The 16,067-nt window shown below is 38.0% G+C and overlaps 1 protein-coding gene across 20 annotated transcripts in view; it reads left to right on the forward strand.

Moving 5' to 3' along the window:
• HERC1 (HECT and RLD domain containing E3 ubiquitin protein ligase family member 1) overlaps window positions 1–16,067 on the forward strand; it is a 109,832-nt gene that overhangs the window by 75,027 nt on the left and 18,738 nt on the right. For 10 of the 20 annotated variants that reach the window (XM_055806335.1, XM_055806348.1, XM_055806338.1 and 7 more), the window contains 14 exons: window positions 1,472–1,588; window positions 1,757–1,988; window positions 3,133–3,257; window positions 3,572–3,792; window positions 5,007–5,275; window positions 5,780–5,832; window positions 7,034–7,273; window positions 7,892–8,066; window positions 8,778–9,048; window positions 9,876–10,089; window positions 10,773–11,032; window positions 12,152–12,279; window positions 14,052–14,179; window positions 15,394–15,594. In XM_055806335.1, the coding sequence (XP_055662310.1) occupies window positions 1,472–1,588; window positions 1,757–1,988; window positions 3,133–3,257; window positions 3,572–3,792; window positions 5,007–5,275; window positions 5,780–5,832; window positions 7,034–7,273; window positions 7,892–8,066; window positions 8,778–9,048; window positions 9,876–10,089; window positions 10,773–11,032; window positions 12,152–12,279; window positions 14,052–14,179; window positions 15,394–15,594 (2,634 nt within the window). The remainder of the gene's footprint in view (window positions 1–1,471; window positions 1,589–1,756; window positions 1,989–3,132; window positions 3,258–3,571; window positions 3,793–5,006; window positions 5,276–5,779; window positions 5,833–7,033; window positions 7,274–7,891; window positions 8,067–8,777; window positions 9,049–9,875; window positions 10,090–10,772; window positions 11,033–12,151; window positions 12,280–14,051; window positions 14,180–15,393; window positions 15,595–16,067) is intronic. The other 10 variants (XM_055806414.1, XM_055806439.1, XM_055806469.1 and 7 more) reach the window with 8 other exon arrangements.

The following is a 16,067-nucleotide window of genomic DNA, read 5'->3' on the forward strand; positions in this document are numbered from 1 at the left end:
AGGATTTCTTTTTAATGCAACCTAGCATGCAAAGCTTTATTGAAAACTTTCAAATTACTGTCTTAGGACAAAAAGCTGTAGATTGCCTAGCTGTAGACTTTATCAAGCAAATTACTTTTTAAAAGCTGTGGAATGGATTACAAACTACATACATAAAATGAGAACACAGTATGATTGGTAATTACTTCAGAATGTTAACCTGCTTTGGGCTTATTTCTTGGTTGTGTGCCACTCTTCAGTGCACTAATTTTCTAGCTTTTGTTAGATCACATACCACACAAAACCCAAGAATTGGTGTATTTTATGACACGTACACCAGTACGGCTCCTTCCAATTAATCTTGTTTAATGAGATAGAAGGGGCTGTCCAACCTTCCAGGGCTCCTCGTGCTGCTGTCTGGAATCGCGTGAAAGTAATGCGAGGCTTCTGTTCATAGAAGGTTTATTACCACCTGCACTGTAGTGCTCAAAACAGAAACTTGCTCCGTTCCAGCATACATGCAGAATGGAATAGCTAGGAGGCTGAGAAAACATGAGAATCTTGAGTCTAAAGAGCACCAATGAGGATTGTGATGCAGAGGAGATAATACTAAAAAGAAAAAGACAAGTTCATACATAGGCATTTTGTATTAAATTAATGGAAGAGACTGAGTTAAAAGTACGTTTTCCAGATTTCATACTTGGTGCTGAGAAACAAAGACATTGCTTTAAAATTCCTGAGAGATAAAACTTTTTATGCTTGCTCTTATCTCCATGGTATTAGTTGGGTCTTTTGATTGCTTCATTTATTACATAGCAACTTGTCTGCTGGGTTTCGCATCTCACTCTCTCTTTGTTGTGTTGTTTTGTTTTGTTTTTTAAACGAAGTGATTTGTGTTTAGTCACGATACTGCCTTTACAGCAGTGTTTTTTAGTACATTGTTGATGCCTTCGTTGATCAAACCCCACTTTTATGGCAAATGATAAGGAAACTTTGAGTTTTGGTCAGTAAGTGACCTCTTTAGAGTCCCTTTAAAGACACTGCACAGAAATATAGCCATTGTCTGCAAAGACATTTTTCAGGTATGTCACCAGCTTGGTTGAGTTACCTGAAGAGGTATGTGTATTGATGTAATTTCGTAACACATGGAATTCTTGATGATTCGGACAGGGCTAATTTCATCTGGTCTACCTAAATATAAATCAAATAGATAATTTGGTACAGTTTTAAATAGAAGTCAACTTCTTATAAATATCTGTAAAGAAATAGTTCTTCTAATATCATCTGTATTCTGCTTAATTAAACAGGGGCTTACAGAATATATGTTACCAATGGGCGTGAACAGTCTAGTTTCATTACAGAAAGCGTCCTACTTTGTGGATAGTAGTAGAGGGGAAAGTTGTTAAAGGCAATTATTCCCTTATTTGAAGGTCTTGTAAATAACACTGAAGAAGGATTTATGCAGTTAACATTTAACGTTTTCTGTCTTAAGCTTTGTCTGATCCAAGCAGCCGACTTTCAACATCCCCTCCTCCTCCTGCCATTGCTGTTCCATTGTTAGAAATGGGATTCTCCCTCAGGCAAATTGCAAAAGCTATGGAAGCTACAGGTAATCTATTGCTATAATATCAGTTTAAACTGAAAATATTGATCAACATGAAACACTTTTTTCCAATGGAATACTTAGGTTTTAAGTTCTGTAACCATTTGTGGGGGAGTTATTTTTTCACCATCGATGATACGATACAATTCTAAAGTGTAATTTTCCTGTTTTCAGGTGCCAGAGGAGAAGCAGATGCACAGAATATTACAGTGCTGGCCATGTGGATGATAGAGCACCCTGGAAATGAAGATGATGAGGAACCCCAGTCAGAAGGGACTGCAGATTCACGACATGGGACAATAGTCTCTGGAAGTGGTGGAAAATCTGTTGATCGTTGTTATTGTCAGTCACCAGGTGACATCCCTTCTGCTGATGCCACTGAAATGGAGGAAGGGTTTAGTGAAAGGTAAAATGTGGTTTCCTTCTGATTGCTTGTAATCTGTTTCTGAAACTGAAAATCTCACAACTTCGTTGTTGCTGACAGAACATTACATTGTAATGCCACTTTTGAATTTTGTTACAACATGAGTAAAAGCAAAGATGCAATTAAATTAAGTGTACACAGTGCATTAGTTTTCCAGTGCTGTTTGTGCACAGAACCACGGAAGAATGTAACTCAGCACCCTTCCCTCAAAAAAAAAAAAAGGAAGGAGGAATGAAAAAAATGAGAGCATATAGCTTTTCATTTTACCTAAAAGACTTTAGCAATAAAGCAAAATTTCATTACTTGGATGTTTTTTTTTTCCTTCAGTGTTTTCATGAACAGTTATTTTTCTGCATTTTTTTTTTTAAATTAATTATTGGTTTGTCCAGAGAGGATGACACTGAATTGAAGTTTGCATGCTCAGTCACCTTCACAGACTAAGATCTGAACTCTATTAAACGAGGAGGAAAGGTGGTGGGTTTTCTTTTCTTTTGTTTTTAATCCTGAAAGTAGTGGTTATATTTTTAAGTGACACCTATTAGGAATCATACCAGCTGTTTTTTTGATAGGGAGGATGACAATTACAAGATGTATTTTGAGAACATTTTTGTTGAGATTCCTTGATACTGAGATACCATTTTTAAGTTTCCTGTTACTTTGCCTCAGGTAAAGTGTAGATCCACTGAGAACTCACAGATTTTGGTTGGGAGAAATAAACTAAGTAACAGGTGTTACTAGGTAACTTTAAATTCATGTTTTGGAAAACATTTTGGGCAAAAGGGGGAATGGCTGAAGCAGCAACAACAGAAATGTTGATTTTATTTATTTTAAAAAGAAGAAACCCAAATCAAGCTGTAGTTAACACTGACAGCATAAAATGAGTATCAAATAGGTGTTGACATTGCTGCATCTGATTAGTTTGAGGTAAATCTCACAGTCAAAAAGACAGTAAATATGTGCTGCAGTGGAACTGAAAATTCTGAAATTCCAAATGCCCTTTTTTTCTTTTTGTGAAAGAAAGGAAAAAAAATACCAGTAAACATGATCTCAGTATTTTTCCTTACTTTACTGTATGTGGCTGTTTAAACCTTAGTTTGATTTGCATGTAAATTACAAATTCTTGCAGCCCTGATAATATGGATCATGTGGATAACGCAGCTTCTGCGAGCGGACCTCCTTCTAGAAGTCGGTCTGCTGTAACGAGAAGACACAAATTTGATTTAGCTGCCCGAACGTTGCTAGCACGTGCTGGTAAGTATACTGAAAGATTTCCAAGGTCTCTGCTTATCAAGTAAATGAAGAGGAGGGGGACTGGTATTTACCACAAAAGTTACAAAACTCTTTTTCATATGTGTATCCGTGCATATTTAACTTAAGTGTTTTATGTGGTAATAAGTAGATTTATGTTTGGTGGAAGAGTTAAAAACAAAGCAAAAGGAAGTTGAAAGTACAGTCATCTTTATTACATGCAAAATAAACTGCTTTATTTTTCCTTTTTTCCTTTTTTCTTTTTTTTTCTTTTTTTCTTTTTTTCTTTTTTCTTTTTTCTTTCTTTTTCACTTGAGCGGGCTTATACCGCTCTGTACAGGCCCACCGGAATCAGAGTCGAAGAGAAGGGATATCTTTGCAGCAAGATCCAGGGGCGCTTTATGACTTCAACTTGGATGAGGAGTTAGAAATTGACCTTGATGATGAAGCAATGGAAGCTATGTTTGGGCAAGACCTGGCTAGTGATAATGATATTCTGGGAATGTGGATCCCAGAGGTATTGGATTGGCCTACCTGGGTGTGTGTGACTGCAGCGGGGGCTGCTTTAACTTACTGCTTTTGGCATCTTTGTATTTTAAAATCTAAAGTAACATGCATATATGCTTATAGCCTGTTTGAAAATACCTTACTAAATACGAGCAATGCTTAAAATCCTCTTGTGTTCTGTAGCTTCACTTTTAGATTAAAAATAGTGCTTTCTTGTGGTTCTTGCTTTGCACTTCCGTATGTACATAGATATTTTCCTCCCTCCTCTGAAAGATGAGAACAGAACTAATATAGTTGTTGTTTTGATGATATCACTCACAAATCAAGTAGGTGGTCCAGGTTGCTTAGCTGTGTGAGGTAACACACAGAGTGGGAAATGTTTATTCTGTTTAAAATAAAACCACCACCAATAATATCTGATCTGTAGCAACATAATTTGCACTTAAATCATTTTTTCTTAATTCAGTAATGTATTTCATTCTCTGGGAAGGATATGGTGACAGTCCTGACTCAGTTGTTGTGTGGCCCACTAAAAATATGTTTGAGGTGAAGAGGAAATATATTAAGAGCAGCTTGTTAATTTTTGTATTATCCATGTCAAATTAGACAAGCAACTTACAAGACTAAGCTTGTGTCATCTAATTATGATGTTACCTGACCAATATGGAAGTGCGTTTCGGTGTGCATATTGAGCTTTTCAGAGAGCTTGTTTCACTGGAACATCACAATGAAATGACTGACTTAGGACAGAAGTGTAATTCTGGAAAAATTGAACTTTATATCCAGACAAAACCTTGGAATTTATTGACACAAATTATAGTTATTGTTGCTCAGTAAATGTGAAGTCCGATGGCCTGAAAAAAAAAGGATTATTTTTCCTGTGTTGAGTCTAGTCTTAGTCAAGTTCTGAGGAGAACCAGCTAACTTAGATAACAAGGAATGTGAACTAGCAGAGTTACATGTGAAAAGTTATAAGTCAGGAATTTTGAGTCAGATCTGAAATGAAATAGGAAAATCTCATCCTCTGAAACTTTACTTCAAAATGTTTTTCCTGTTCTGACATGACCTGCTCTTCATTATGGCATAAATTGCCTATTTCTGCTTTGCTTTTGTGCAAGGTAACCACTGATACCACTCTTTGTAACAGAAATGGGCAGGAACATCCACTTAAAAATACTGACATATTTTGTATCTAATATGAATATATTTATTCTGTAAAAATAACGTGAAAATCTTACTATGCAGCATGTTTGTGAATCCGAAGACAGAGAAGAAGTAGTGGTTTGTGAACTATGTGAATCCAGCGTTGTCAGCTTCAATCAACACATGAAAAGAAACCACCCAGGCTGTGGTCGCAGTGCAAATCGCCAGGGCTATCGAAGCAATGGCTCCTACGTAGACGGCTGGTTTGGTGGTGAATGTGGAAGTGGAAATCCTTACTATTTGTTGTGCGGCATCTGCAGAGAGAAATACCTAGCCCTGAAAAGTAAATCTAAAACATCAGCTTCTGAAAGGTACAGAAATACTCTGCGTAAAGAAAGGAAACATCTTAAAAATGCTTACTAGCATTAACATTTTAAGAATTTGATTGAAGAAATCAAAATTCCTAGCAGAAATTGTCTTTATTTCAACTGAGGATTAAAATAATTCTCTGTATTCAACAAAGTCATATTTAGGAAAAAGGTTATCTTGATATTGCTATTTTTTAAATGAAATCCAAGGAATTACTTTTGGGGATGTTGCCAAATCTTGTTGACTTTTTAAAACTTCCTTTCTCAATTCTAGCTGACAATTCCAGTATTTTTTACGGACCTTTCTCACATTAGTACTGCAAAATGCTTCCTCCCTCCACAGACACTTTAGAAGGCCTTTTAATTCTCTATTACTAGCCATTTCCAGAAATCGTATCTATATTGACCTAACAATAAAGTAACTTAATAGTAAAGTTTAAAATTATTATGTATATATGTAAAATATTGGAGCCATTTGGTTATTTTCTTTGTTGCTTTTTCATACAGGTACAAAGGCCAGGCTCCTGATTTAATAGGTAAACAGGACAGTGTTTATGAAGGTATGTTTGTAAGTTGCTGAAGATATTAAATATTTTGCACTTGTACAATGTTTTATTTTTCCGTAAAGTACCTCCATGCAAATAAACCCATTATGAAACTGTGCATGAAGGTATACTTTAAAATCTTCTTCAGACTAGTTGTTGAATTTTAATATTTTTTTTAGTTCAAATGGGAAAAAAAATCAGTGGCACTTTTTCCTGTGTCTTTCATCTAAGTAGCTGAAATGGCGAATACCTGACTTTGGATGATAAGGTATTGTGGGTGCATGTTATATGCAGAACTGCACATACAAAGCCTTATGTTGCAATACATTTCTTCAGAGTAATGTAGGAGAATTACCTTAAGTTAGAGTCTTAAAAATCTGCCGTTAGGCTTATTCTTACTTGTTCTGCCTTTGTGCTATCTAAGAATGGCTCCTGAGGATGGCTTTCACATTAAACTATTTCTAGTGACTGTGGAAAGCCTTTGCCACACGATTCTTTGATTCTGGGCCTTTCTGTAGCTGATGTGATGGCAATCGTATGATTTGTCACATTTGTCTACTTAAGACTAAATGAGTGCTCCAGAATTTAACAGCCAGTCCATCTTCCAGTAAATAAAACTTGTTCAGGTTCTACTGTATGGGGAGTGAGATAGAGTGGGAGGGATCAGTAAATATAAGTTGTCCTCTAAGTGGTTGGGAAGTGAATAAAATGCCTAACTGAGTTGCAATTACAGTGATTTTTCTTTTTTTCCTTTCCCCCTGCCCTTCCCCCCCAGGAAAGAAAAGCAAAAGCCTGGGTGTACTATTATAACTTAAGAACTCATGCATATTCTTTGATAAAATATGAAGATCAGAAATGTCTAGTATCTGTCTTTACCTTTCAGCCCTTTGGCATATGCACCCATTACCATGCTTTAAAGCACAACCATACGTCTATGCTTTTCACTATGTTACAGGTTTTGGAGTTGTCTTGTGCTAGGTGTGATGACCTCTCATTTCTGTGTTTTTAAAAAAAACAGCTAGTTTGATACTTTAGAGAATCTTCCATGAAACTTCTCTGCAGTAGAAATTAAGATCAAGTTTAATGGATGGGGCAAGAGCAGGATTTTGGTTTTCTGATTCATTATGTTGCGTCTATGTCAACATCAGATGGTTTAATCCACGTTTTATACCCTGTATTGGGTTTTTTTATTAACTGGAATTACTTGATATTTTAGCTTTTGTAACCAAGTCTAATTACATTTCTGCAACTCCAGAAGACTGGGACATGTTAGATGTAGATGAAGATGAAAAGCTGACAGGAGAAGAGGAGTTTGAATTACTGGCTGGACCTCTTGGGTTAAATGATCGGCGTATTGTGCCTGAACCTGTACAGTTCCCTGACAGCGACCCTCTGGGGGCTTCAGTTGCAATGGTGACAGCCACCAACAGCATGGAAGAAACGTTGATGCAAATAGGTACATTTGATTTGGGTTTCATTCAGAGAACAAGTACCTCCCCTTTGGTGTGGTTTTGTAGGGGCAGTGCAGAAACCTTTTGACAGTCTTTCCTGCCTCCCACCACGAGCAAGTGACGACAGGTTCTAAATTGTCCTTTTATTATAGGGGAGTTAGAGAGAGGAGTGTGAGGCACTTTTATTGGCGGAAGGTATAAAGCTTTTATTTACTAAAAAACCTGTGACTGTGGTCCTACAATGAATGCCAGTAGCATGTTGTGCAGAACTCAGAGATGGATTCCTGGATTTAAGTTGGGATTTACTGACCAGCCTATTGAAATGCCAGATGATTACTTAAGTTTGTAGGCCCCTCTAATGGAAGAGGGAAGCAGAGGAATTAATATTAACTTGAGTATCATCAAGTTGTGGTCATCAGGCTGAAAATAATAATTAAATTACGGAGTGTATTTCAGGAGTGTATTTTCCTTGCAGTCATTATCACTATAGTTCTGTATGTGTGAAATGTTGAAGAACGAATGAGTAATGTTCAAACTTAGGCCAAATTTGCTTCTGGGCTTATTACTATATGGTAATATTTTGCTTTTCTTAAATACTAATGCAAATTATCATTATTTCTAAGGCTGTCACGGCTCTATAGAAAAAAGTTCTTCTGGCAGGATAACCTTAGGAGAACAAGCAGCTGCCCTAGTAAATCCACATGACCGTGTTATGGCTCTGAGAAGAGTGACTGCTGCCGCCCAAGTCCTTCTTGCAAGAACTATGGTTATGAGAGCACTCTCACTTCTGTCTGTCAGGTTTGTGGCATCCTTGGCAACACTTGAACATTTTCATTTGGAGCCAGTTACCAAGTTATGTTCGATAGGGATGCAGTTTTAAGCTATTTGGGAAAGCAATTCTAATGTTACATACTCGTATCATACTATTAAGAGAAAAAGTTCTGTTGATTTTGTTCTTTTGAGCCCGGTCTTGAAACTTCTACATCTTATATGGAAAGTGGATTCCAGCAGTGTCAGCCGTTCAGAAAGTAAAGATGCTATGTTTGTCAGTGAGTTTTTGTGCAAGGGAAGTATTAGATGTAAGCATTGGAAGAAAGAAGGTGAAGTGCAGGGGTTAATGGGATATGAGGATTTAGAAACTGGCCTTGTACAAGATACCTATGTGACTATGAAGACGTCACAGAGGTCTGGCATGTACATGTGCATATTGTCATAGCATAACTCTAAACATGAATTATCCATGTAACTTTGTTTGGAGTGATTCCACGTAAACTCATGGATTTTTGCTAGGGCAAGTCTATTATGTGTTTTTGTCTTCAGCTTAAAAGAAAAGGAGTGGAGGGGGCTACAGCTTCATTTTCTTTCCTCCCCTTGCCCCTGCATAGTAACGATGTCCAGCTAATCAAACAGTCAGTGTTTACTCATGTTTTGGTAATAGTTTTATCCAAACTTACCTTTCTTTCAAAATGTACTCATAAAACCAGGATTATTTATGTTTGGTTTTGGCAGTGGTTCCAGTTGTAGCCTGGCAGCTGGTCTTGAATCCTTGGGATTAACAGATATCAGAACTTTGGTTCGGTTAATGTGCCTCGCTGCAGCAGGGAGAGCAGGCCTCTCCACAAGTCCATCCACTGTGTCAAGTTCAACAGAGCGATCTAGAGGAATACACAGCAAAACAAGCAAGCCTATATCTTGCCTTGCCTATCTGAGTACAGCAGTGGGCTGTTTGGCATCAAACACTCCTAGTGCTGCAAAGCTGCTGGTACAGTTATGTACACAGGTAGGACTGTTACTTCAACATAAATATTTATATTAAAAGACTTACACATGAGATGCAACAATCCTTTTTTTAACATACTGGTAATTTGTGCTCTTCTGAGCTGTGATCAGACTGGCCTCAGTTTGAGGATCTCCTTAGAGTTCTTGTTTAGGGCTTTGCACAAGAGTATGTTTTATTGTTGGTAAAAAATCGAGCAACTACTTTTTTTTTTTTTTTTTCCTGAGTACTCTTCAAGTGGAAAAAATAGATGTGCTTTTTGTATTGACAGAGTGTTCTCTTAAAGTTTTGGCTTTTCCAATTGAGTCAATTCTGTGTGGAGCACAGATTATATTTAGAAAGAGATGATTACAGCTGTGGACATGCAGCAGGATTTCATATTTATCAGGAAACTTCTAAGCAATCAGAGTAATTAAACTCTTCTGTTCTTCTGAGTTTGAAATATAATTGTGGAGAAATAGGAGTGTTTGATGGGATGATGGATTTTATTGTGGTTATTGCTTTTTATGGTACCACCAGGTGCATAAAAAAGGTCTTCTATAAGCTCCATAGTTCTTACTGGTATTCTTGGTTACTTGATGCTTTTCTTTAAAAAAAAAATATCTCTGGATCTGAATAGTTGTTTCCATTAAGTCTAGGTCTTCCCCAGGACGGAAGACATAAATTCCGTATTGTACATGAAAATAAAAGTGGTTGGGAGCTGAGGATTTCCAAAAAAACCCCTTGAAAATACTGAAAACACTGCATGATTTGTTCAACTGAAAATATTTTCCAAAATTGACTTTTCTGTTTGGTCTGGTTACTTATTGTCCTTAATTATTTATTTTTAGAATTTGATTTCTGCAGCAACTGGTGTAAACTTGACAACAGTTGATGATCCAATTCAGCGAAAATTTTTGCCGAGTTTTTTAAGAGGAATTGCGGAAGAAAACAAACTTGTTACATCTCCAAATTTTGTGGTTACTCAGGCGCTTGTAGCATTGTTGGCAGACAAAGGGGCCAAACTCAGGCCAAACTATGATAAAGCAGAAATTGAAAAGAAAGGTATGATACAGCTTTGTTTTAAAATGTTAATTATTGAATCTTCAATTCCTCGTTTGTATTTGAGAGACTTGCTAGAATAATGTATAAGTAAATATACTCTCAAAACAGTTTAGTAAACAAATTTTACTTAGAAATATGGTCACGCTACATAATGGCATCTTTTCCACTTTGGAAAAAAAAAAAATGAATGTATGTGTCTTCAAAGGCACGTAGCCAAGACTTTCCAACCTGATGAAAGTAAGGGGAGTGACAGCTGGTTACTGCCACCAGCCCCTGGCTGGGCCGTCGCGAGCTGGGCCGCGGGAGCTCAGGGGCCAGAAGGAGCTGCTCGGCCTCAGCACCAGGCTGTTCCTTGGTAAAGGGAGGGGAGGACACAGCAGTGACAGCAGTTTATCTCTGTCAGAGGAAGCATTTTCCTGTTCAGAAAGTACTTGGTTTTTGGCCAGCCATTTTCCATATGGTTGGAATAAGGCTGCTCATAATTCTCTTCTTAGGGTTTGGGGTGAAATTTTAAAGGGAGTTGTTTTTCTGTTTGTATCGGAAGAGTTTTTCTAGCAGTTAATATGAGCGCAGCATTCTTATGGTTTTTTTTCTCTTTTTCTGGAAATTATGGCTAATTCTGTGTTCGTTGGTGTAATTCTGTTTGGTACTCATCTAGGCATCATCTCACTGTTTTGTTTAAGCAGGTTTAATTGCCCATTTGTATGCCCATCCTTCCTATGATCCTTCTGCTGTAGGCCCTCTGGAGCTGGCTAATGCACTAGCAGCTTGCTGCCTCTCTTCAAGGTTATCTTCACAACATAGGCAGTGGGCTGCTCAGCAGCTGGTGAGAACTCTTGCAGCACACGATCGAGATAATCAAACTGTTCCTCAGACCCTCGCTGATATGGGGGGAGACTTACGAAAATGTTCCTTCATAAAACTAGAGGCTCATCAGAACAGGGTAAGCATGATTTCTCCCAGAATTGCACAAATTCTAATGCTTGCTTTTGTAGAATACAGAAAAAGTAAAATATTATTTTACAAGTATACTGGCCAAAATGATTTCCCACAAGAAGTTAATTTTTGGTGAAGTGACCTATTGCTGGAGGGTACCTCTAATGCAGAAAAACGCTTAGCTTTGAAGCTTCAGTTAGAGGGGACATGAAAGTGTTCTTACAGTACATGAAGTCAGCATAATCACCTTCAATCTTTTCTTAGACTAGATTTTAATTTGCATTAATTGGTCTGTCACAGTAGTTAAAGTCTTTGTCCCCTATTCTGTGCAATAGTGGCCTGTGGAGCATGGGTCTGAACAAAGTATAGCACCCCGACAGAGCATGCTTAATTACGGTGCACAATACTGTAGAAGCAGAAAAATCATAGAATGGTTTGGGTGGGAAGGGGCCTTAAAGACCATCTAGTCCCAACCCCCGCCCTGGGCAGGGACATCCCCCCCCCCAGCCCAGGCTGCCCCCAGCCCCATCCAGCCTGGCCTTGGGCACTGCCAGGGATGGGGCACCCACAGCTGCTCTGGGCAGCCTGGGCCAGCGCCTCGCCGCCCTCACGGGGAAGAATTTCTTCCTCATATCTGATCTAAACCATTCCCCCTTGTCCTGTCGCTGCAGGCCCTTCTAAAAAGCCCGTCCCCATCTTTCTTGGAAGCCCCCTTTAAGTACTGAAAGGCCACTGTAATGTCTCCCCGGAGCCTTCTCCTCTCCGGGCTGAACCACCCCAACTCTCTCAGCCGGTCCCCACAGGAGGGGTCTCCAGCTCTCTGACCATCTTCGGGCCCCTCCTCTGGACTCAGCCTAACAGGTCCATGGCCTTATGTCGGGGGCCCAGGAGCTGAATGCAGCATGCCAGGTGGGGTCTTGCCAGAGAGGAGCAGAGGGGGACAGTCACCTCCCTCAGCTTGCCAGCCACGCTGCTTTTCTTGAAGCCCAGGATACGGTTGGCTTTGTCTTGTTTAATTGTTTACAGTGTGTCCCATTACTTAATGTTTGCTTAATATTAATGAACAAACATACCAAAGCTTTAGATTTAAATTCCAGTTTTGTCATGATTATTTTGGTATTTGTAGGTCATGACGTGTGTTTGGTGCAATAAAAAGGGACTTTTGGCTACTAGTGGAAATGATGGCACCATAAGAGTTTGGAATGTTACAAAGAAGCAGTATTCATTGCAACAGACGTGTGTGCTCAACAAGCTGTAAGTTAATTCTTTATAATAGTCAGATACTTAAATTAAGCTGTAATTGTGCAAGGTAATGAAAAGAGCCAACTGTGCAGTATCTCCTGCACTGACGTTCTCTCATTTTTTTCCTCTGGGACTGTTGCTGTGTTTATGGCATGCAAAGTAAATTAAATAGCTTAAAACTGAAAACAACTTCAATATCAAGTTGATAAGAGTCAGTATAAAGTTGTTTTAAAATATTCTTAATTAATTACTATAATGAGAAATGGTTAAAATAAAAAGTGTAAGGGACTGTCCTATAAAAAAAAAGTGAGTATCCCTTCAGTGGGTCCCAGTGGACAGTTCCAGTGTACAACGTGATAATTGCGAGTGTGGTCACTTGAATCAGGCTTGAAAAAAGAATGACTTCTGGGATTCGGGAACTGAGCATAATCCTTCTTCACGAGAGTGTCTGGGAAGTACTTTTGTATCATTTGGATGTGTCCAAACAAGACGAAAGAAAAAGAAAAGATTGAAATCTAACTCTTTTGTACAGTTTAGATGAGTTTAACTCGGGAGAACAAAGAAACAATAGTGAACTAAAGAGTTGTTTCATGATGATTTCTTAGCAGTCATTTTAGTTCTGGTTTGCTTGCTGCTGTTAGATGTTGCCTTAAAAGGAGTACAAGGAAGGATGTGACTTGACGTCAGAAGATAGTAATGAGAGCAGCATCTTCCTTTAACAGAGACCTTCTATTATTTGTGTGGCAGAAAAGTGTGCTTCCTGTACAGGTGATTCAGTATGCAGTACTTTCATGGGCTTCCTTGCTAACAGTCCCAATAGTGATTTTTAATACAAATACAACACAATTCTATGTGTGTGGCACTGGGTAAGTGCCAGTTCGTTACAGGCAGAATTATTCTTTTTCAGTTGTTGAGAGACGAGCAGATGAAAAGACATTATCCCTTCTTTTTGATGGAATTCTCTCTTTTTATTTTCCCGAGTTTGAAGGAACATTATTTAAATGCTACTAGATTACTGTTCCCTGATACAGTATTATATATAGTATGTTAATATTGTAACATGTGTTATGTTAGTTAAGTTAATGTTGTTGTTAATAGTTTAAAACATTCCAGTACCTGCTTTATTCACAAATAAAATGTCTCCTGCTTAAGCAACAGCACACCAAAGGTATGACTCCTGTGTCTTCAAAAATACAGAGATGATACAGTATTTGGCCTACAATATGCAACCTGGCAATATTATAGCCTTCATTTTTCTGTTACTAAAATCAGTAAAAACTCTGCCTGTCATGTATGACCTTCAGGGCAACAAAATATGCCAGTGGTCCTGTTACAGTTAGCCAAAGCAAACTTTAAAATAGAATTCTAGAACAGTATAACAACTTTGTAACGGGAGGAAGAGTTTAATCTAAAATTGAGAGCAAGTTGTACTTCATTTCTTTTGTCCAAGCTATTCTGTTTCATTTCATGACTTCCCTTAAAGTCTTGCTCTCACCAAAGATGTTAAATTTGAGATACAAATAGGTAAATATAATTAAACCTGGCTTACTAATTGAAACCTAACTTAAAATTTCTTACTGTGGAAATTACTACTACCTCATTCTGTTATTTGAAGTGGTTTTAAAGAGAATATAGAACTATGAGCAGAAAAACTTACTATGTAAATCTGCAGTTACGGCAGGAGAACTCCAGTTTTTAACTCTGGTATTTCATTAATTCCATGTTTTGCACTCTCTGTAAACGAAATGCCTGTTTTTTAACTGCGTTATTTTATTCTATTACAGAGAAGGTGATTCTGAAGAAAGTCTGGGGTCACCCAGTGACCTGAGTTTGTCTCTTGTCTGTTGGAGCATCAGCGGCAAGTACCTGGCTGGAGCTACAGAAAAGATGGTGAACATATGGCAAGTCAATGGTATGCTCATAACTACTTTAATGATACAAAGTATTTTTAATATATTTAATATTTAATAGGGAAGCTGCTACCTTACTGAATGTTTACCCAAGCATTTGTGTGTGCTTTCCACTTTAAATGCCTACCATCTTCCATAACGTGTTGTAAACTTACTTTATTAGAATGAGGCACTAAACACAAATGTATGTGTGATCTACAGCTAATTCAGTAGAAAACTGAGCAGCATATGAGTCCCTATTGAATGAGAAGTTTTTAGGTGTCATTCTTAGTGATTTTTGTCTGTACATACAGTATTTCTATAACCTGTAAGAATTACCTTCATGCATGCAACAGAATGCAAAGATTAACTGCAGCAGATGGAGGGAAAGAGCTAGAGTGATCAGCTAGGTGGAGTGTCTTCTAATGAGTGAGCTTGTTTGTTTATTTGAACAAAAGAAAGAGTCTTGGAGGAAGAAGCTTATAAATAAATACATTAGGAAGATGAACTCTAGGAGAAGGCCAGAGGGAAAAAGCAGCTATGTAAGCAAATGGATAGTGTTGACACAAGAAGAAATGTAAATAAATTGGCTGTGAGTAACTTCAAGTTTCTAATGTTCAAAAGATTGTGATCTCATATTTTATAAGCTGGAATACCAACTGGGGAAGAAATGTTATAAAATTAGATACATTCATGAGATTACATTGTGATAGAGGAGACTGAACCTGGTCCAGGAAAGGCCCTTCCCAATTCCGTGGTTCAGTTTGCAAGCATCTTCAAGCAGATTCTCTTACATTTTTACTGTCGTTTGTGCTGCCATTGACTAATCCAGCATAATACCATTAGAACTCCTTTGAGAGGAAATCTGTTAATTACTTTGTAATTTGTAATCTCTGAAACTTCATTCTGTTGTTTTGTGCTTATGAAAATCACCAGTCACACTGCTGATGTTAATAGACAGTCTGCAGATAAAAGTATAAATTTACTAAGTACTGAAGAATTTAGTTTCCTTCCTTAACAAAACTATGTAACTTGACTGCTAATTGAGATTTGTTAGCTAAATTATGTGTCTCTGTAGGTTAGTGGACCACTGCTTTGTAGTCTCATAACTTATGTGAATTTGTAGTATGTCCTCGTTCTAAATACGATCTCTTATATTTTCCCATGGAAAGTATTTCTATTGTTTTCTTTTCTTCATGAAGATGAAGTAGTTTTAAAAGACTTTTTGGGCTCCTAGGAGGAAGAGGATTATTAGATCTTCAGCCTCACTGGGTATCTGCTCTAGCTTGGCCAGAAGAAGGGCCAGCTGCAGCATGGACAGGAGATGCTCCAGAATTATTATTAATTGGTCGTATGGATGGGTCTCTTGGACTTATTGAAGTTGTAGATATTTCAGCCATGCACCGACTAGAACTGGAACACTGCTACAGAAAGGATGGTCAGTATTTAAATAGAATTAAGAAAAAATATGAAACACACCCCACTTTTTTTTTCTTCCTATATTAAGCAAGTATATAATCTCAATATCTTTTTTATTCTTGTTCATGGGATATGACTTCTGCTACCTTACCTGCAACATCATTCATTCATGGGAGCAGAAAAGTCTGTGGGATCTCCGTCAGCACCCTGGCGCCCCTACAGCAGAGGCAGTTTGTAGCAACCTAGTCCGATCCTGACATTCCTTGTCCTTACATAAAATCCATAGAGATTCCCTGCAGTGGCTCCTCTGTTTACAGATGGCATGTACTCAGTGTCATTTGAATTACTGTCTTACAGCCATCTTTTCTTTACAGTTCCAATCGCAGGGAACATCAAGCAGCACATCTTTGGTAGTGCTGTGTGGTTTTGTATATAGCTTCTTCAGGAAAGTTTCGCATTTTTTTAACAGAATCAAGTGAGGCCATATCTATG

Source organism: Falco peregrinus, chromosome 1 (genome assembly GCF_023634155.1).
Source record: "Falco peregrinus isolate bFalPer1 chromosome 1, bFalPer1.pri, whole genome shotgun sequence".
Taxonomy (NCBI): domain Eukaryota; kingdom Metazoa; phylum Chordata; class Aves; order Falconiformes; family Falconidae; genus Falco; species Falco peregrinus.